Source organism: Bombus vosnesenskii, unplaced genomic scaffold (assembly GCF_011952255.1).
Source record: "Bombus vosnesenskii isolate JDL3184/JDL3185 unplaced genomic scaffold, Bvos_JDL3184-5_v1.1 scf7180000013309, whole genome shotgun sequence".
NCBI lineage: Eukaryota > Metazoa > Arthropoda > Insecta > Hymenoptera > Apidae > Bombus > Bombus vosnesenskii.
Genome location: NW_022882958.1, coordinates 1,586,208 through 1,607,489, shown reverse-complemented (window position 1 = coordinate 1,607,489; position 21,282 = coordinate 1,586,208). Strand labels below are relative to the sequence as shown.

The window sequence follows — 21,282 nt, the reverse complement described above, 5'->3', positions numbered from 1 at the left end:
GGATATAAGGAATTAACAAGCAAAAACACATTATTTCTTACCACATGTGTCTATATCATTTTAATAACAGCACAAAAGCATTTCTTTTATTCTATGTTATGTTTTATCATTCTCTTACGTAAAAAAGATTTATCTGTGATTATATCCATTTATATTACATTTCAGATTGTACAGCCAATATTTTGATTCTTTCGACTATTTGCACAATGAGACATTATATTTGTATTAAATTGATAAAATATTATTACTTTCTAATATTTCGATTGTATTTATATATAAGTATGGTTTATATAATTAATTCGCTATATACTTAGATACTTTACATTTAATATTTATTATGTTTCATTACTTAACTGCAGTACGTCATAATGGAGGTAATTTTTCGAAAAAGATATGGGCTGCTAGAACTAATGTAATAACTTGAACTTAAAAGTTATATTGTATCATAGTAAATTAAAAGTATATAGTGGTATCATGTAAAAATATCTCTAAGAAAATTGAATTTTCAAATACATATTTAAAGTATAAGCGTAATGAAATATACAGGCATATAGTATATCTACAAATAACATAATCTTAACATATGAAATAATTATGAGCAAAAGCCTGTGCAGTTATTCTGTCACTTAATTTATCTGATAATTTCTTGCTTTGCATGACAAACACATTAATTTTAGGTTTATTTAGAAAAGCCAAGTACATATCACAAACTTATGGAAGCATTAGTATTTATTTATATAATTTAATTTGTTTTATTTAACGCTCCATGGTATATATATATTTTGTTTTTTTTTTTTTGGTATACTTGTTTGCCTATACTGGTAAGCCAGAGTAATATAAGTCGATAACTACAGCGTTAATATATTTTTTGATGTGTGCTTGGTAACTGGTGATTGCATCAGCGGCATGTTCTGTGTTTTTGGCATGCAACACCTGGCCTTCTTTGACTCATCAACATTGGTTTACTGGGTCTGGGTGCTGGGTCTATATGGTGGTGGGTTGATTTACTAATAGAAACATCTCCACGAGGCTAGACTTTATTGGAGCATCAAGGAAAGTGACCGGATTACTGATACTAATGTTACTGGCTATGTGAGTACCAAAATTGAAAGAAACGCTCACTCAATTTATGAGCAATTGTAAATACACTTGCAATACTAATATGGATACTGTTGAGATTTAAAACGAAGAAAATCATTTTTCACTACATATATATAATTCATTGAATAGTATAAATTAACCTGAGAAGTTTTATCATTCATAAACACTTTTGTTGTAAATAGGCGTATCTCTTTGTAAACGAATAACAGCACGTATTAAGGGAATTTGAAAAATATAAGTACAGATATGTGCTTCATCGATGTCACGGTGGTTTTCAAATTTCTAAATTTAAATGTTGTAAATAGAAACTTTAATATATATCTCTGGACAATTGTACTAACACATTCACTGTCTTCGACGAACAAGCTTGCTGTATCTGTTCTTCTAACAATAAGTACTAGCCATAAATTATTTATTTTATTTGGAGTACTCTTCTGTATCTATTCTTTTGCACTTCACGCAGCATGAATCTGTGGTTTAATACATTATATGGAACTTTTTCTCTATTGGAGCTTGGCAATGAGTGTGTTATATTACGTACGAAAAACAATTCAAATAATAATAGTAATTTTATTATATCACGAATTTATAACGAATGCATCTTTGCTGTCTAAATTTGAATTTTCAATGAAAGATGCTTTACATATTAAGATTTTATTTAGATATAAATTGTAACAAAAATTTTAATAATATATATATTCCTTTTATATATAACTATATATATATATATATACATTTATAAAAATGTTGACAATGTTAAAAGGCATTAAACACTTCTTTTTTAAAACAGACACGACAACCTATATTCGTTCAATTACTTCATGCGGCTTTTAAAGTCTCACAGTGTGGGTGGCTAAATGCTGGTCAAAGATTTAATGTCGAAAATTGTATAAGAACATTATCAGACGTAGGTAAGCTTATTTAGATTGCTCTTAATATTACATTTACAATTTTTCTTTGTATCCATTTTATAAAACAAAAGATACAATTTATTTAAATTATCAGCTAAAGGAAGAGGCATAGCCATTCCAACAGATTTGGAGAGCCAAGTTGCTTCCATGTTCAATAAGGCAGCGATGCTTAGTAGACAAACAAGTAAATGGCTTCAAGCTGCGAAACAACCAAAGATAGAACGTACACAAAGTCAGGTAATTTTTGTCAAAAAGCAATTACTTTATGTTTGACTAATTTCTCTAATAAACGTTAAACTTTTCGTAATCGATTTATAATTGATGTGATCTTTGGATATGTAGAGTGACTTAATTTGTGAGGAAGATAGTAAAGATCAGGTAAAAGTCACTCATAAAATCCTGATAGTGTATTAGCTTACTACACCTATAGTGCTCTAGCGTAGCATATTAGTTAATATTAGTTTGTAAGTAGCATAAAATTACGGACGAATATTATACATAAGATAGAATAACAGGAGTAAATGCATCATAGAAACGAAATATTTATGTGTACTATGTAATTATTACGGAATGATGTATTTTTATTTAGCTAATGCGTTTGGATCGAAGTATCATAGAAGGTTTACAAGACATAGTATCGTTATTGGAAGAACAATTGAAACCACTAGTTCAGTCTGAATTATCTTTGTTAGTGGATATACTCTATCGGCCAGAATTACTGTTCCCAGCAGCGAGTGACGCTAGAAAACGTTGCGAGAATGGTGGCTTCATCAAAAGGTAAATTATCGCTTTATACCATCTCAAGCTTTGTCTAATCCATTATCTTACCTATATTGAAGTATCGTTTCGATATATTGTAATGTAAATCATCGATAATAATCCTTGATCGTTTTTCTACCGTTCAGATTAATCAAACATACGGAAAAGCTACTCGAAGAAAAGGAAGAAAAATTATGTGTAAAGGTGTTGAGGACTCTCAGGGAAATGATGGCCATTGACCCTGAATACGGCGAGAAGGTGAGTTTTATAATATTACATTCTGCATGCAATTACAAGAATCGTATCTACTATACGGAAAAAGAGTCACATATTATGGAAAAGGGCATTCAGTTGTTTCCGACAAAACGTTATTGACATTAATTAGCGGTAACAAATCCTTCAGGCATGCTTTACGTATGCTAGCTAGCTTGGTAATTCCAATAATCGATATTTTGGAATGTAATTAGCGATCGATGTTATACTTTAGATATATGCGATAATTTCAGCAAATCTTTTTTTCTTTATTGGAGCTTACAGACGCAGCGAGTAAAATGCATGCGCAAATTTGGTAGATGATCTTTTGGCGCGCGATATAGCAGTAAAGACTGTATGTCGAAGTACAAGTACAGAGTATAAGTATAGCTATCGATGAAGATAATTCATGAATCGCTTGATAATTTGATAATTTGTGAATCGCTTATTTTATTAAAATAATATTAATGCTCCATCGATATACGTTGCGACAGGGGGAAGATTTTAAGAATACTGTTTTGGAGCATGCCACTTTTAATTGGGATTTGCTACCGTTAATTAGCACCGCACCTCGACCGATTTAACGTGTTACCGTTCTCTAAGTTCTAGTTGAACCTAAATTTACGAAGATTTGTGTCTCCATATCCACTCGTTCTTTACATGTTTGCCGAAAAGCTAAATGCCCATATGTTCACGGCACATTTTAGATGATCAGCATATATACACGATCGACAGTTTTTTAGTTGGCAATATATACATATATTAAAAATAAGGAGAAGAAAAATATATGCGAATGAGATAGAAATACACAATAAGCTTCGTGAATATATTATACAAATTTAAAATTAAACAGTGTTCGGGTGAGTAGGTTTCGTAGAATAGATATGTAGGTAAAGATGTTTTCATGCTGCAAACGAAGAGCGAGGGTGTCATGGAAGAAGAAGAAACAGAGCAGAAGGCCGAGTCACAAGAAGGCCGAGGAACAGACTCTGTCGATGAGTCTGAGACTCGTCATATGACTCAGGAAGAGCGGGTAAAAATTAAAGTAGATAACAACGGTAATTTGTGGGCACAACGTATATAAATTGGCAACATGAATTTGATTTATACTAATGAGAATTTTATCTCACCATCACTCTATCGTTATTTATTATCTATATATTTATACAATTTTTGATATTGAATACTTTCTCTTCTACTATTTTTTTTTTTTTGCCTTTCTTATAAATTATCATATACGTATATACACGCATAGGGCATCTCGCTGATAAACAAGAAATCTAATCTGCTGATGTATCTTTAATATTAAGACCACAACTATTTATATGATATTTAGTAGCTGCTTGCTAACAAGCTACGTGATACATAATTCAATTTGCTTAAGTACAAAATACGATGTACGTTGTGTAGGTAACCTTATGTGCATGTGCTTGATTAATTTTACTACATTATATACACTTTGATTCATTTTCTATTCCATTTTCTACTCTAGTATTAATTTATTTCTTCTGTTCATACATAAAATATAATCATCATAGCGTAGGTATGTGATCTCGTGTATGACAAATAATTATGATTTACGATAGGAGGTATTGTACATTGTGACTATGTCGATTTACTTGAACATAAGTAATTGGATTGATAAGCAGATAGATGTTTTAAATAAGTTGAATGATTTCAACTTATCGTGAATCAAAATTTCTAGATTTCAAGTCTCCAGAGTATTATTATTACGTAGTGTAAAATATCTTTCCAAGTACAATCCAGTATGGGCATAGAGTTTAGAAATAAGAAAGTACAGTATATGTACATACACTTTTACTACAAATAGGGTGTACCAATACGTCCATAGATCTTTTTACTATTTTTAACGTAAGCCATACATATAATTGATAGCATGAGAGCAGCAACGTAGAACGTAGAAATCAGATTGTATTTTAAATATAGAATTATCGAATAATTAATAATAATGCTAGAAATTCCAAGAGTATATACATATATACATATAGTACATCTACATATACTGTATGTAAAGCATTTAATTCTCTTTGCTATATCTCCTCATATATGTGTTTCATATACTAAACATGTTTGAATGTACGACTTATAAACTTTATGTATGATACCTACTTGATTCATCGTGTATTTGCCCTAAAAAGATCTGGTTCCAAACAAATTTTTTCTACTGTACATTTTCCAAAATATACAACAATGTCTTTTTTTTGCATCTCTTTAAACATTACAAACTATGTGTAAAGTTAATTATATAGGATATTTATGAAAATACCGAGAACTGTGCAAGTATCTTTTTTACTCTGAAGCACAACTAATGTATATACACATCGATTTAATTATTTTTAGTATTAAATCAATATTATTATTGATATTTTTATAATATATAACAAACAATGCACCGGTGTCCCTTTAAAATATATTCAATTTTTTTTTTTTAATTATTATGCACGATGTATTGGTACATCTCAATTGATTCAAATTTGTTTTATCACACCAACGTGTTTCCCCTTTCCTTTTTCTCAGGGAGATGTACTGCGGAACAATCTCCTGGTTCGTTACTTTGGAAAGTCCTTTATACAGAAACCGGAAAACGTGGAAATTGGAGTATCGCATACTGCTCCAATTACACATGGACCAGGGGGTATAAAGAAAATTTTGGAAAACTAATTTTTCGCCACAAAGATAAGGAACAACTTATTTTAAGTATTTCGTTTTCTATAGCTAAACTACTGAGTCGGGCAGGACGCACGTTGCACGAGATTCAAAGTCATCTCGATCGTGAAGGTGCCTCAGATTTGGTAGTGGAGCTGGTGATTAAAAGCGTCCACTCTCCGAGTATATTTGTGGAAGCTATAGAACTTGGCATCGCGTTGTTGGAAGGAGGAAATCCTATTATACAGAAGAGTGTGTTCAATAAACTAATGGGTGGTGATTTGAGTCAATCCTTTTTCAAGGTATATTACTGATAATCTAATTCTTTTTAAAACATTATTGATAAACGACTAAATTAGATAAAAATAAAAAATATAATCTACCTACTTCAGTGTTAGATAAATTAACTTGCTTAAAAATAGAGATATAGTTTAAAATAAAGGATGTAATTTCTGCAGGTGTTTTACGACAAAATGAAAGACGCTCAGCAAGAAATAAAATCCACGGTTACAGTGAATACTTCTGATATAGCAGCGAAAGCCCACGAAGACAAGGAACAGAGCAAAGAAATAGAAAAGATATCAAAGAAGCGTACATCAGGTATAGTAAAACGATATTCCAATAACTTTCATTTATATCTTTTAACATTGATCGCTTCTTCGTACAGGGAAACCCAATGGGATAGTAATAACAGACGAGCTACGAGAAGAATTAAATCAAGCTGCATCCTCTACCGTGCAAGCGTACGCGAATGTGCGTAATCTTGCTTCCGGCGAAGATCCAACGAACAACGCAGCTCTGGGAAGTGCGTTGGAAGATATGATAGCAGAAAAATTAGAAAGGCATCGTACGGGAACAACTGGTAACGAGAGAGACGAAGGGCAATTGAGTGCGAAAGTTTTAGTAATGCAGCCAATTTTACGTTTTTTGCAATTGTTGTGTGAAAATCACAATCGTGACTTACAGGTAATTCTCTTGACTTTCGGGGATATTAAAAATATTTTCTTTAATATTATGCCTCGACTGCGGATGTTTATGCACGATTGTAAATATAGTTTCAAAGTATAATATTCATTATAAAATTTAGTAGATGAAAAAGATTCAAATCTCTGCGTTAAATTCCATTTTTTCATAGCGTTTGTAGACGCGTGAATTTGCATAAATATCCACAATCTAATGATAATATTTACTACATTGAAAATATTTCTATGTTTTTATAGAATTTCTTACGTAATCAAAATAACAAGACGAATTTCAATCTGGTATCCGAAACGCTCATGTTCTTAGACTGCATCTGTGGTTCAACGACTGGCGGATTAGGATTGTTAGGGCTGTATATAAATGAACAAAATGTTGCGTTAATCAATCAGACATTGGAAACACTGACAGAGTACTGCCAGGGACCGTGTCACGATAATCAGAACTGTATTGCAACACACGAGTCTAACGGATTAGATATAATAACAGCCTTGATATTGAACGATATTAATCCTTTGGGAAAAACTAGAATGGACCTGGTGTTAGAGTTAAAAAATAACGCTAGCAAATTGTTGCTTGCTATAATGGAAAGTAGAGGAGATAGCGAGAATGCGGAAAGGATTCTGTATAATATGAATCCAAAACAATTAGTTGATGTCGCATGCCGTGCATTCCACCAAGAATCTTTGGACGATGATGGCGACGTGGATGATTCTTCTATAGATGGCGAAGAAGGAGTATCACCCAAAGAGGTAACGATCTTACAGATAAATAAAATCTTATTTCTCCTTTAAGAATAGTTAACAAGGATATAATGTAATTATTGGTAATTAATTGTTCTTTTAGGTCGGGCATAATATTTATATCTTGTGTCATCAATTAGCACAGCATAATAAAGAATTGTCATCGATGTTGAAACCATCTGAACAGAATAATGCAGATCCGAAAATTAATAAGGCATTGCAATATTATGCGAGTCATACAGCCCAGATTGAGGTACAACAGTTACATTTGTACGTACATAATAATTTACTGCTTACGTATCTTTCAAAAACTCGTAATTTACATTAGATCGTTAGACATGATAGAACGCTGGAGCAAATTGTCTTCCCAATTCCTGAGATTTGTGAACTCATTACTTTGGACACGAAGATTAAAGTATTAAATACTACAGAACGCGACGATCAAGGGTCGAAGGTTTCTGATTTCTTTGAAAGGACCGAGGATATGTTTAACGAAATGAAATGGCAGAAGAAACTTAGAGGTACGATGTTTTAACGTTGCTATAGTTAATGTAGTTATTTACTCTTGTTCGTTGAAATCTATTTACATATATTTTTATAATTTTTCAGGGCAACCAGTATTATTCTGGATGAGCAGTTACATGTCACTTTGGAGTAATATTTTATTCAACTGTGCGGTACTCATAAACCTTATCGTAGCTTTCTTCTATCCATTTGTAGATTCTGTGCCTAGTAAGTTCTTATACTTTTCTTTTTTTAATTGACAGATTTGCGCTAAGCGAACGTATTTAAATATCTATTTTCTTGCTTACTGTAGAATTGAGTTCACACTTATCTGCCCTTATCTGGGCGGTGATGCTTTCGTCAGCTGTTATTGTCATTACCTTACCTCGAGAATCCGGTATACGAACGCTAGTAGCTTCAACGATATTACGATTGATTTTTTCCATAGGACCAGAACCAACATTATGGTTACTTGGCTTTCTTACGGTAAATTCAAAGCAACGTACTTAAAATGAGATCTATTCTTATAACGTGACTGTCTGTAATCGATGTATGTTTCAGGTTGTATTAAAAGTTGTACATCTTATAAGTATTATAGGTAATCAGGGCACTTTGACAAAGAGTCTAGAGCAAATAGTGACAAACGTTGAACTTTTGTATCATATGTCGTATCTTATATTTTGCGTTCTCGGCATTTGTATGCATCCATTTTTCTACTCAGTTTTAGTACGTATTGCATCACTAAAGTAAATCGCGCTTAAACTAAAACCAAACGCATACTAAATTTCATATCTTTTTCTAGCTTTTTGACGTAGTGTATCGCGAAGAAACGTTGCTCAATGTAATAAGATCTGTTACAAGGAACGGAAGATCCATCATACTTACCGCTGTATTGGCGTTAATTCTAGTTTATATGTTCTCCATTATCGGTTTTATGTTTTTCAAGGACGATTTTCTGGTGACAGTCGACGAGGAGCTTGTGTGTGAGTGTTATAATATTATACTTTATGATTGCCTTTTTAATAATAGAGATATTGATTTTGTATGTTTATTAATTACAGCATCATATATGGATGCAGCGGCGGGTACTTGTAACATTGCTGATAATGAAAAATGCGAAGCAACGGAGACAGTATCCCGATATATTCGCGATGGTATTTTTCTTCTCCTATAGAATACCGTTTATATAGAAATATAATATTGGATATAATTAATATAAGATTATTATATTTTTTAGCATGATATTATTATAAGAAATATAATTGTACGAAATTACAGTAACATCTTCATGTTTGTGCAGTGAACGAAGAAGACAGTCAGGCAGATGTAATTAACGTTGGAGGAGAACTAAAGGAACGGGCATGCGATTCTCTTGTTATGTGTATTGTTACAACTTTGAATCAAGGTTTAAGAAATGGTGGAGGAATTGGAGATATTCTACGGGCCCCATCTAGTACAGTAAGTATAGAAACAAAACCCGAGGGAAACGCTATTATTCATACGCATGTTAATTATATTAATATGCATGTTAATGTTGCAGGAGCCCTTGTTCGTTGCTAGAGTCGTATACGATCTACTGTTCTTCTTCATTGTCATAATTATCGTTCTGAATCTTATTTTTGGTGTTATCATTGATACGTTTGCTGATCTCAGATCGGAAAAACAGCAGAAGGAATTAATATTGAAGAATACCTGTTTTATTTGCGGTAAGATTATTGATATAATTATATTGCCATTTCATTTATGATATATTGTATCGTGCACATATTGTTAACCGATTTATCGTACATTGCTGTTGTTTGTAACATTTCATTCGCAGGACTGAACAGATCATCTTTCGATAACAAAACGGTTTCCTTCGAAGAACACGTGAAACACGAGCATAATATGTGGCATTACCTCTATTTCATTGTTCTGGTAAAGGTGAAAGATCCTACGGAGTTCACAGGGCCAGAGTCTTACGTGTACGCGATGGTGAAGGTAATAGTCCATAGAGCTTCAAAAAATTGAAACATGCTTAAACTTTTAAGCTCTGTGTACTTTTTACAGGATCGAAATCTTGACTGGTTCCCGAGATTAAGGGCCAAATCGTTGGCAGCAGACGAGGGCGAAGGGGAACAAGTAGAGTTAAGAAGTTTACAATCTCAGTTAGAATCCACGCAACAGTTAGTGAAATGCTTGTCTCAACAACTTACCGAGCTTCGCGATCAGGTAATTTATGTTTGACAATTATTTCCAATAGTTGGATATTATTTCCGATCGTGGAATATATTTGTCTGTTTTTAACCAGATGACGGAGCAACGAAAGCAGAAACAGCGGCTAGGCCTTTTGAATTCTGCATCCGCGATTTTACACAACGTAACAACGTAAATCTGAGATAAGTGTACTTCAGAATTTCGTTTTTAATCGTACATGAATCTCAATTTGATACTCCAACATGATATTTAATGCATAAGTTTGTGTGTTCTTAAGAAGCATTTAAAGACACTGGGAAATACTATGAGAGTAACACGTAGCATTTGTACGGTTTTGTTCCTAATTTCAACGTAGGGTTAGATGAGAAAAGTTATCGTACTCGATGAGTTGTATTGGTTAAACAGATTGAAGCATTTTACATCAAACATTAATATCTTCAAATATATTTTCGATCAGTTTCATCTCGTGCGAGTAATTTCTTTGGGGTCCGTGTTACTTAAAACGAAACAATCAGGAAGAACATTGTCTTAAATAGAACAACACGATCGTTTTTATTGTTATACACACATAAATAGCCAAAGGATCATATCGAAATATGTAAAAGGAGCATGTTTAAAATTCCTATCGAGAGATTTTAATATTTTTATGACTTGTTTAAAGCGAGTTCTTGAGAATGTGTTGTCTCTTATAGTCGTAGAATGTGTATGTAAAATAACTGTCTGATTGATTTTATAGATTAGTTAATTTTCCTGGTTGTGTTTATAGATGTTTAAGTTTGTAAAATAGAAACCCTTTTCAATCGCTTGTTTTTAGGATCTGTGCGGAATGATTTCGAAGGATCCTCTCGACGAGTCTTTCTAAGTTTTCCAATTTTCGTATCGTTATGAAGAAAAAAAAAAAACACGCACAGATTTGCAAATAACGTGCGTAGGGACATTTTAACGGAACAAATATTTTTTCTAAGCATTAGGACGCTATAAAAGTTATTGAAGATTTTACTGGTTTTATATAATTTACAAGACGTGTGACAAATTTCTAAACAAATAGATGTTATCTCGTTATGAATGAGTTCATAAAGAATTAGAAAGCAAAGGACAGGATTATCGTTGTAAAATTTTGATGCTTATCTACTATTTGCCTGATGTTGGTAAACAATGAAATATATTACAGTTGCGGAAAATATAGATACACGGTTATGGTGATTGTTTGGAACGGTTATCGTGTGGCAGATTTTCATGTAATTGCTCGTTAATATTTATAAATCAATGTCAATAAATATCGTTGTTCACGTCTGAACGTAAGATATAAATTAAGATAATTGTTGTATCCGAAGTATGTTGAATGGAAATCTATAGGAATTGTTATATTATGCACCGGAGACACTTACGAGGATCGTGTGCAATATATAGTTACGTTTTTCGATTCGTTGAAAGTTTATTTTCCACTAACGTATTTTAACTCGGACGATATCCAACGTCTCTGTCTATATATATAAACATTTATACGTATATGTATATGAATATATTGTATGTTGATATATAATTTTCTTTTTCTTTCCTTTTAAATAGCGAAATTAGATGTATTGTATATATGGATATATTTTGTTGAATGTTTGTCACACTCCATAAATCGTACGTGTTAAGAGTACAATTACGATATAACTCGAAACGTCGTTTCTGTCTGAGCCAATCTTATGGGATATTAGCGAATTGTTATTTAAGACTTTCACCTTGCATCAGAGAGGATAAAATAAATCGCAGATGCGTTACCTGTAGATGTACATGTTTCATCTTTCGACCGTAGGATGTATAAATATGTATGTAGATTGTATTAAAACTCATATGTGAATAAATCGTCCTTTTTTTATCAAATCAACCCTACGATTTAATCAACCTTTACGCGTGGTTGAATAAGATTTTTTTAAACGAGAATGTGACCAAGTTCATCTGTATTTAAGATTATTACAATATCAGGGATTTTAGAATTCTCGCGGTCTACTCGATGTCAATGGTTGGTAAATTTTATCCGTCGATTTCTCTGACATTATGCGAAGTTAGAGATGATTGTAGATATAAAAGAAATGCGAGATCCATCGATTAATTCCCTTTACACCAAGCTTTTGCCACCACGAAAAATTTATAAGAGAACGTATCGACTGGTTTTTTTCGTGTTGCGTAAAATAAGAAACTCGTTTCACCTATCGTTTCTTTTAATGTCACATACATTTGGTAATGTTAAAGTAAGGATCAAATGCAAAAATTAAATATCCCGGTACCCTCGGGACTTTGGTGCGCTATGACAAACATTCAGGTGAAAATTCACAAACAACGCGTAGTTTCTGTTTTATTTTATTCGTACTTTATATGAAACAATTGACTATTTATTGTGACTTAAGTATACGCGGCTAGTACATATATGTAACATATATCTTTTTTTCGTAAGTTAGACGTGCCTTGTGCAAAACCGGTACATCCATTGAAGGAACAGATCGCATTACAATCGTTGTGAGGACGTGATCGAGTAATCTTAAAAAGGAACGGTACACGCGTAATTTCGTTTCTCTTGGTTTCTCGTTAAGCGACGATTCTTTACGAACGAACAAACGAAATCTCTGTCGAGAAACGATTCACCGATTTCAAACACAAGTCACTTAAATCACATGCCTCTCTTTCCTGGCCGACATTAATTACATTTATTAAACGCGCGTCTCTTCTTCTCTTTTCTTCTATAACGATACTCTCGTTTTAGTACGCCGATTAATTACAGTCTGACTTTCATCTCTGTTTCGACGAGGTTGCGGAAGAGAGACTGCCGAATATTCTATTCGAGCTTGTTCGCTTATTATACAAATCTTAACATGCGTATGCATCAACGCGGTTAGACTGCCATCCTTCGTATAGATCAGTCGTATCGATCATTACCAGCCTTCCAATGATATACATATAAATTGCACTCTGATAAAATTCAGTCTTTCTATTCGTTAAGGTAAGTCAATTCTCAACAATTTCAAAATTAATATCGAATTCTTAACGCACACGTTTCTCTATTATTTATTAAAGAAAAAAAAATGTTAAACGACAAATCGTGCAAATTATATTTATTCGAACGCAATGAACGAAAGTTTGAAATATCAATGAGAGTATTGAGATCGATCGATAACGTGGAAGGTTCGTAATGATTCGACGAATCTCGCGAAACACGAGACCGTCTAATACGTGTCACGATTTAATCAGAAGTTTTAACAGGCATTAAAATCTCTGGTAAGGTAACTGTATTATTACGCAGTGAAATAATACAGCTCGTGTTATCGTAGAGTATAAAAGGACGACATAAAATAAATAACAGAATTCAGCATATCATACAGTCATAAACCACGGCATATCGTTATTCAGAAACAAAGAATATTACTCATAATATTCTGTATAAATAATGGTAGCAATACCATTGCGGCGTTGTAAAACATATGAAAACCGGTGAAAATATTTCCGCACCGTTGGATGGTTCTTTTTAATTCAATCAGCCTGTTTGCCTGTTTAGTTTAATATTTTCCTTCTTAGTCGATACGTATATTAAACATTCACAGTCTAGCCTTTATTTCCATCTTAATCTAACGACCAATCGCGTCTCCGAAAGTAAATCAAAATAATTTCTTCTTCGTAAAATATCCTTCGGAAATTTTTTCCATTTGTTATTCGTTTCATCAGCGAATATCTTTTTTTTTTCTCTCTTTCGTTTAAGCAAGCAGGAAGAGATTTTCGATGAACTTCCGGACGAACGCGTTAACAATTATTCGAAATGTGCCTCGGGCACTCGAAGCTCGTTCGTTAAAATACAATCTGTCTTCGTTCGCGGGCTCGCGCCATGTTTTACGGTAAATTGTAATTTACAATAATGCTGAGGTCTTAACGTAGTTCGTGATACTCTGTACAAATCCTACCTATTCTATCCACGTATGTACAAGAACCTATAATTATATAGAACTTCTTCTTACACGTTTATTTTGGCATTTGCGTGAAAGTGATGACGCGTGATTTCTTGCTACTTCAAATCCGTGCATCGCGTTTTCTTCCCTCCTTGTTTCATCTCGTTACTTTAAATCGCTACAATTATATTCGTACGCGTTCGCAGGATATGACGTCTAGAAAGAAACGTTAAATATATCTGCGCATATAAAGAATAGAAAAAACAATTTCTGATTTTACGATAGTTCACAGGCCAATCGATGAAATGTTAAATTGACTTAATCCTCGTATATATAAAATTAAAGAGGAAATTGAAAACGATTCAACGATATTAATGACGATGGATGCATTTAAATGTTTCTTCGTGAACGTCTCATCCTCTATATGTATAGATTTATGTATGTATACGCATATGTATGTATAATATGTACATGCTCTATTAGACTCTTATAATTAAAACGAGTGGTATACACCGACTGATTTTTAGTATATATATATTTTCTCTCTTTCTGATTCGCGTTTAATTTATTTTTCATATATATATATATATATATATATAATTCGACTAGAGCGTGAAATTCCAAAATTCGATTTCATGCCTTTCATTCTTTGCCAATAAAGTTCCCTTATCTGTGTCAATTTATCCGATGAAATTTTAACTTTATCAACATCCACCGGCACGTGACGGCACCGAACACGTTCAATATGTTAAAACGTCGGTAATCGAAAAATACTTGAAAAACTTGGACTAAATTGTTTCGGAATTCTCGTGTCCTTCGATCAGTCATATTCGATGGCCTTGCCTCGCGTGAAATTGCGATTGCGAATTAATCTTCATTACGCGTTTTATTAATCGACATTTATATCGGGACGACGAATTTCCGTTCTACATGAAAAACTGAGTCGCAAACCGGATAATAAACTTTTACAAATTAATCGCTGAATATTACCGTCCAAAGGACTTCGTTTAACCGGTAATTATTTTCAAACGATCTATTCGATATAAATACATAGAGTTCTCGTACGATATAAAAGCGAGGTAAATTCATGGTGATTGATTTCAATATTTTATCAAAAGTGTGCTCCGTGATTACCAGCGCGGTGGTTCTGAAACTTTTACGGGCAAGTTCTCCACAATGCTAGCGAACGTAATATTTCAGCAAACTAACACGAAACTTTATCAAATTTCCATAGAGTGCGCCTCACTTTACGCGATCATCGTTCCGCTTTTTAAACGCTTTACTATTTTAAACTTCACATTATATTTTATTTTTCAGAAAACTGAATAGCTGAAAGAAGTTTTTTTTTTTTGAGGAAACACGAACCTCGTTGGTATGATATTTTGTGTGTGTGTGTGTGTGTGTGAGTGCATTATTAAAAGTCTTAGGCTCGTTCGCAGTAGTTTGTCTCTCATTGTGAACAGGAACGTGTATGGATACGGTGTGTCGAGTCGATCCACTCAACAACCGACCGCGTAGGCGAGGAGTATCGCGAACAGAATTAGGATTCGCGCTTCCCGTGACCTGTTTCCGGTTGAGGAGCGAAGCACATGATTCGGTACCGGTGGGGGTGACGGTTCGCTCTTGTGCGTGTTTGCGATTACAAACTGACTGCGCCATTTCATCGTGTATTCCGGTGCTGTCCTTCCTAGAGCCTGCAATCTGCGAACAGGTGTAACAATATTGCCATAACATCCTACAATTATCTCAAATTTAAGTATATACATTTTTTAATCAATTCCGGTGTGCTTGTTAACTTCGACAAAATTGTAAAATCAAAATCGACAAAATCGTTGAACAAATGCCTACTGTTTTTGTAAGTCAATCGAATAGCTGGTATTCTGGAGAATTATTTATTTAATAGTCGATTAGCATCTGTTTCTCTTTCGCCATTCTCGTCTCTTTTCGAAACTCGATGCGAGCAAGCCACGCGAGTAAATGACTACGGTATTTCGATCGAAGCACAGTTTTACGAGATAAAATGATTACGCGTATTGTACATTATTTTTCTCACGTATTTCTGGATATTTTATGTACAATTGGAAAATGGAAAATATTTCTTTAAATAAGTGTTATCTTCTTCTGGCATTTGTATATTATTCTTCCTCGAATATATAAAGAAATATTCGTATCTAAAACGAACACAAATCAAAATACGCAAGAAACGAATAAAAGAAGCACGGCAGAACGAACGATCTTTCCGATGTGCTCTCGAAGTCGTATTCTCTGAAACGCATCACTATTCCTGACTCTCCATCAAGACCGAGCCAGAACGCGATTTTTCATCCGCGAAAATACAAAAACAAAACGATCTTTCACCAGATCTGCGCGCGAAACATCGAAGAATTGCATTCGCGGCTTTCCACGTTCAGGAAACGTCGTATCGATACACAAACCATGACAAATGTAATCTCCGTGCGACTTATCCGGCTTCGAAACGATTCCCCATCGGCGCTGGATAAATCTTTCCGGGCAATCGATTTTTAAGTTGCCGTTACATCGGCGCAAAAACTGAGCTCGCGCGCCAATATAAATTGCTCCTATAATTCAGGCCGCGGCGTCGTAATCTTCGTGCAGAAAGTGTCGCGTAACTGTCGTTACGTCGGCGTCGATGGACGAAGTTTCCGCGAACTTCCGGCTAATCGGCCCATCGAACGGAACAAAGATAGACGGAACTCACCTAACCACCACGGTGTTCGTTTTCCATGGCAGGGTGAAATTTTTGTGGATATTTCTCGAGCAGAATGTGTGCAACCTGAGTCCAGCTGGATCGCCGTTCTTGCTGTATTCGTGTATCGTTAAATTCCAGGCGGTGCAAGGACCTAGAAGAAAGAAAAAGAAAAGGAAAAAAAAAAAGGAGAGTTTTGGCTATCGCGAATTTTTGTCAAGAACAGAGGAATCAACGATGGTTGTGCGTCCTTTTATTTTCTAAAAAAGGTCGCATAGGCGGCTTTACGTCGAAACTATGGAGATTACGCTCTTGCAATATTTGCGTAGTATTGCGCTTTTAAAATTTGGAATTACTTTATTAAAACCTTTTAAAAGCTACATGCACGGTATTATGGAAGCTGTGGAGGATTATTCCGTTGAAACTTTCGTACGTAGTATTCTGTTCGAAATTTAAGATCCTTTTATTTAAATTACAATGAAATAACGATTTTGCGCTATAGTCGGTTATAATTTAAATTGGAATAATTTGAAATTGGTTATGGAGTATCGAACGTATTTAAAAATAGCACGAGAAGGGAAGATACGAGGTTAATGGGTATAGTTAAATCGTCATGTAGAATGCTCGTTTTTCACGTGACCATTTCACGAGACGAGCACGAAACGCATCAATGTCGCCGAACAACCAATTAAGAGAGGTAGTTTCACAATCAATTGCCGCGGATGTAACATTTGACGTGTGTCGGTAAAAAGGACTATCGATGTTTCAGCAATCATCGAGAGCACAGTATAATTGGAAGCAATTGGTTCGCTAACGTATTCGAGACCGTGTAATTTTCGCGCGTTCCTGTACGTATTATGTTCCGTTTCCTTTTTCTCTCTTTTTTAGTATCATTCATAGCCCGACGAATTTTCCCCGCGGGAGAACTGTTTTCGCAACGCTGTTGTAAACAAAAACGAATGACTATCGATGAAGCGTGAAAAATAATGCATACATAGAAATACCTGATCCATACCTATACCTTCGATCTCTTTTATTTTATTTTTTTTTTCTCTGTGAGCGTGTTTTCTGTTGTTGTTGCTTTACGAATGATAAATCTATTCCGGGAAGAGAAATTGGGAAACGATTTTTCGTTTTTTGGCCACACACATAGTTTTTGGTCACATACGAGCTTTTTCAATGATTTTCACGAAATGTTTGAATATCAATGGCTCGAAAAAATTCCAACCCTTGACGCATGCAAATCGCGAATCGCATCCTTTTTTCTCGGTTTGGAGCTTGCGTTCAGGGATTTGTAACTTTTTTTCATTTTTTTTTTTCTGTTGGCGCATCAACACGAGCTTTGGAGTTTTCCTGGGATATCGAGTTACTAGAAACCTAATGCACGGCTCGGTGCCGTTATATTTTCGTGGTACGCGCACTTCGTCGAATTTGATCGATCGAAATTTTGATGAAACAGACTGTGCAGAACTGCAAGACAGAAACATACATCAATGTTATATTACGTTCCAATGTTTAATTTTTATTATGTTTCTTTAGCATCGGCCACTTTTATCTTGCTTTGTTTAGTTACAGGGTTCGGTTAGTTAGTACTTTGTTTGGGTTAGTTACGTTCCTTGGAATTTTTAAATTTCATCTCTCTGTAGTTTTCTTTTTTATATTTAATCTTCAATTTTACTCGACCAAGTAGAATAAGGTTCTTATATGAACAGACAAATAAAAGAGGTATCCACTGTGCCAGTTAAACAAAATTAAGATCCTGTTTGCTCAGAGAAACATATTTTATAGATTTCAAATAAACCCTTAATTAGTCCTTAGACGTCTCGTTAAAGTTCATAGGTCAGAGGTTCGATTCAAAGGCTGTTCATAATTAATTTATAAATCTTCTAATTCGATACATTTCTATCAAATCAAGTTCTGATACAAAAAATCTATTTTATGTACTTTACTAAAAGTAAAAAGAAGGGAACGAAATGTCGCCTAACTAATAAGAACACGAAATCACATATCCTCCAATCCTGAAAATTAACCTAAGAACCTTGTATCTACCATTTAGACACACTTATACACGAACACAGAGCCGAGTACCCATTGCCTTACTCTGTGAATTCATCGTTTACGAAACGTGGACGATTGGTCGTGTCGAGGAATCCGGCGAATAAAAGAAAACAGCATCGAGCCGGGAATAGAAACAGAGATCGAGGCCAATGTGCGAAAGCCATTTCTGGGGCTGGCTGGTTCCAACAGCTTCGTTCCTTTGCAACGTTCTAGCGTTTGTTTCATGGTGCGAATATAGGCGAGCAATGAAGATAGACGGGAGAAGGAGGGCCAGAAAAGGCCAGGGAGCACCGGCAGAAAAAGGAAATCGAGGGAAAAAGGGAAGCCGGATTCTTTAAAGACCGCTCGGAACGACCGGTTCTTCTTTCTGTCTCTCGTTGTCCTGCCGCGTCCAATAGTCTCTTTAATCTCCAGCTCTGTCTGCCATTCGTTCTCAAGCCACCCTCTTCCCCAGAAGAACCCGTTCCACCCATCTTTTTAACCTCTTTTTCCTTTTTGTTTACCCGGTTGCTTTCGTTTGTCGCTGGCCTTTCGATCCGATTCGCACCCATATCGGACTCAATGGCGCGGATCGAAATTCCAACGGAGTAGCCAAGGCTCGAATTGAACGAAATTCGCCGCTGGACAAAGCGTGGTTTCGGTAAGTGGGCGCCTTTGATTTGCCGGTGAATCGCGCACGATGCATCTTTGGATTTGCTGGAAATTCGTAGAGGTTGAAGAAGTAAGATTTTGAGGTCTTTTAAAGATATCTTTGCCATTCTTTTCTCGACTCGACCACTCAAAAGGATACGATTTTGTTTAGCGGCGTATTATCTAAAGATATAATAATATATCTTTCTGTAATTCTGATCTTATGTTCTTAATGCAGTACAGATGCAAAATGCGCGGGAGAAAGTGGAAGGAAACGAGTATTTTTATAAATACGAAGACGCGAGTTTATTGGTACGAAAAATGGTCGATTGGCTGTGCCTGCGTCTTATATTGGCGTCAGTGTTGATTCTTTTTGAATCTTTCGCAAATATACCTGTTCGTTTAATTTAAATAATTAGAGCAATGCCTATGAACGATGAATCGCCAGTGACGTTTATATCACAAATCAACGTATTAGGGATGAATATTCCGAAAGATTTTTTTTTATTAGTACTGTTGAGATATGTATAATTTTCTGTGCTGGACTGGGTTAAATGCGTAGTAGAGATACTTGTATGTGAATATCAGTGTGTGGAAGTATGTGTGTGCGCAGCATCTCGAAAACAAAGGAATGTAAACTGTCCAGTCGGTTAACAGTCGGGTATAGAAGAAAGTGTTGAGACGCGTGCAAGTGTGTATCGATGAATATATAAAAAATCGTCCATGAAATAAATATATTACTATTTTAATATTAATCCTCAGTATAAATTTAGTGTTCCTATAACATTATTTTTGCTTCAAAGATCCACAATTCTTAACAAGTATTAATAAAAATAAAGATCTCTTACGGCTTTGGCCAGATTTCACTTCGATAGTGAGTTGTCGATCCGTCAAAGAGTCTAAGATCCACGTGCACCTCTGTTGGTAATACTGATTGAGCTTTAAGCCACTGCTGGCCAGGTCACCGCCATTGACCTCGCCTTCCGACTTGGTCGTTGTGTGATAACCGCAGTAAGTGTCCTTGATAAACTCGTAAGCCGCACGGAAATTGAGGCCTGCCTTCGAGGACCTCGACCATTCGATGTACACTGGTGTCCAACTACGGATACCGACCGGCAGCCAGTCCTGTGGGATACATACTATACCAGTGACTTGTATTTCAAGCGTAGAAAGCAGTTTCAGAGTTTATTTAATGTCTCGTTACGAAACAATATTAACACTGTAGATTAAACATGAATATTCAGAACGAAAATTGTCCAATGCTTAATGTCTATTATCGAGTTCAGAGAGGAATTAATATTCTCGTATAAGACCATTTATCTGTTATGAAGGTAATTTATACTATTTTCAGCTGTTTCAGGATTATAAAAGGGTGTTTGCTGGATTAAAAAGCAATTGACGATAATATAGTATACGCATAGTACAAGAAAAATCTACTCTGCTAGATTTTGTATAGAAGTTGATCCAATTCGTAGTGTCGATCATCAGGAAATTAACGCTAGAACAACCGACGATTGACGTGCACCTACTTCTACCGGGAGGGGTGAAAATCACTTGTTTTTTAAATCAACAAGTCACTTAATTTGCATTTCTATCGTTGCCCTCTTGATTTTACAATATTGTTCTAAAAACTCTACGTGACATTCGTATTCAATTTCATACCATAATTAATATTAGTTCGTAATATAATTTATATTTATATTACCGCTGTCTGGTTATACAATATTATTCAAAAAGTTCCAAAAGTAACGACGTAATTCTATTCATAGGATGTTACAAAGATCGATTTGATTTTGATCGATTTTGGATCATTCAAATCGCTAAGAAGTGGAATTGATTCCTCATTGTAGCAG

General features: G+C 34.7%; 2 protein-coding genes across 21 annotated transcripts in view; one reads left to right on the top strand and one right to left on the bottom strand.

Moving 5' to 3' along the window:
- LOC117234765 (inositol 1,4,5-trisphosphate receptor) overlaps positions 1-11,886 on the top strand; it is a 47,887-nt gene extending 36,001 nt beyond the window's left edge. For 4 of the 16 annotated variants that reach the window (XM_033496280.1, XM_033496282.1, XM_033496278.1 and 1 more), the window contains 25 exons: positions 360-374; positions 1,015-1,092; positions 1,892-2,012; positions 2,107-2,249; positions 2,355-2,390; positions 2,602-2,789; positions 2,918-3,029; positions 3,943-4,056; positions 5,562-5,679; positions 5,760-5,992; positions 6,149-6,290; positions 6,358-6,656; positions 6,911-7,420; positions 7,515-7,664; positions 7,740-7,932; positions 8,021-8,143; positions 8,229-8,401; positions 8,477-8,641; positions 8,718-8,898; positions 8,977-9,069; positions 9,216-9,373; positions 9,456-9,621; positions 9,735-9,895; positions 9,965-10,126; positions 10,206-11,886. In XM_033496280.1, coding sequence (XP_033352171.1) covers positions 360-374; positions 1,015-1,092; positions 1,892-2,012; positions 2,107-2,249; positions 2,355-2,390; positions 2,602-2,789; positions 2,918-3,029; positions 3,943-4,056; positions 5,562-5,679; positions 5,760-5,992; positions 6,149-6,290; positions 6,358-6,656; positions 6,911-7,420; positions 7,515-7,664; positions 7,740-7,932; positions 8,021-8,143; positions 8,229-8,401; positions 8,477-8,641; positions 8,718-8,898; positions 8,977-9,069; positions 9,216-9,373; positions 9,456-9,621; positions 9,735-9,895; positions 9,965-10,126; positions 10,206-10,286 — 3,915 coding nt within the window. In that variant the 3' untranslated portion in view covers positions 10,287-11,886. The remainder of the gene's footprint in view (positions 1-359; positions 375-1,014; positions 1,093-1,891; positions 2,013-2,106; positions 2,250-2,354; positions 2,391-2,601; positions 2,790-2,917; positions 3,030-3,942; positions 4,057-5,561; positions 5,680-5,759; positions 5,993-6,148; positions 6,291-6,357; positions 6,657-6,910; positions 7,421-7,514; positions 7,665-7,739; positions 7,933-8,020; positions 8,144-8,228; positions 8,402-8,476; positions 8,642-8,717; positions 8,899-8,976; positions 9,070-9,215; positions 9,374-9,455; positions 9,622-9,734; positions 9,896-9,964; positions 10,127-10,205) is intronic. The other 12 variants (XM_033496286.1, XM_033496283.1, XM_033496291.1 and 9 more) reach the window with 9 other exon arrangements.
- Positions 11,887-14,617: 2,731 nt separating this feature from the next.
- The window catches only part of LOC117234791, a 269,398-nt gene continuing 262,733 nt past the window's right edge, over positions 14,618-21,282 (bottom strand). For all 5 annotated transcript variants that reach the window (XM_033496329.1, XM_033496331.1, XM_033496330.1 and 2 more), the window contains exons 15-17: positions 20,278-20,554; positions 16,754-16,895; positions 14,618-15,735 (exon numbers count right to left, since the gene is read on the bottom strand). In XM_033496329.1, the coding sequence (XP_033352220.1) occupies positions 15,534-15,735; positions 16,754-16,895; positions 20,278-20,554 (621 nt within the window). In that variant the 3' untranslated portion in view covers positions 14,618-15,533. The remainder of the gene's footprint in view (positions 15,736-16,753; positions 16,896-20,277; positions 20,555-21,282) is intronic.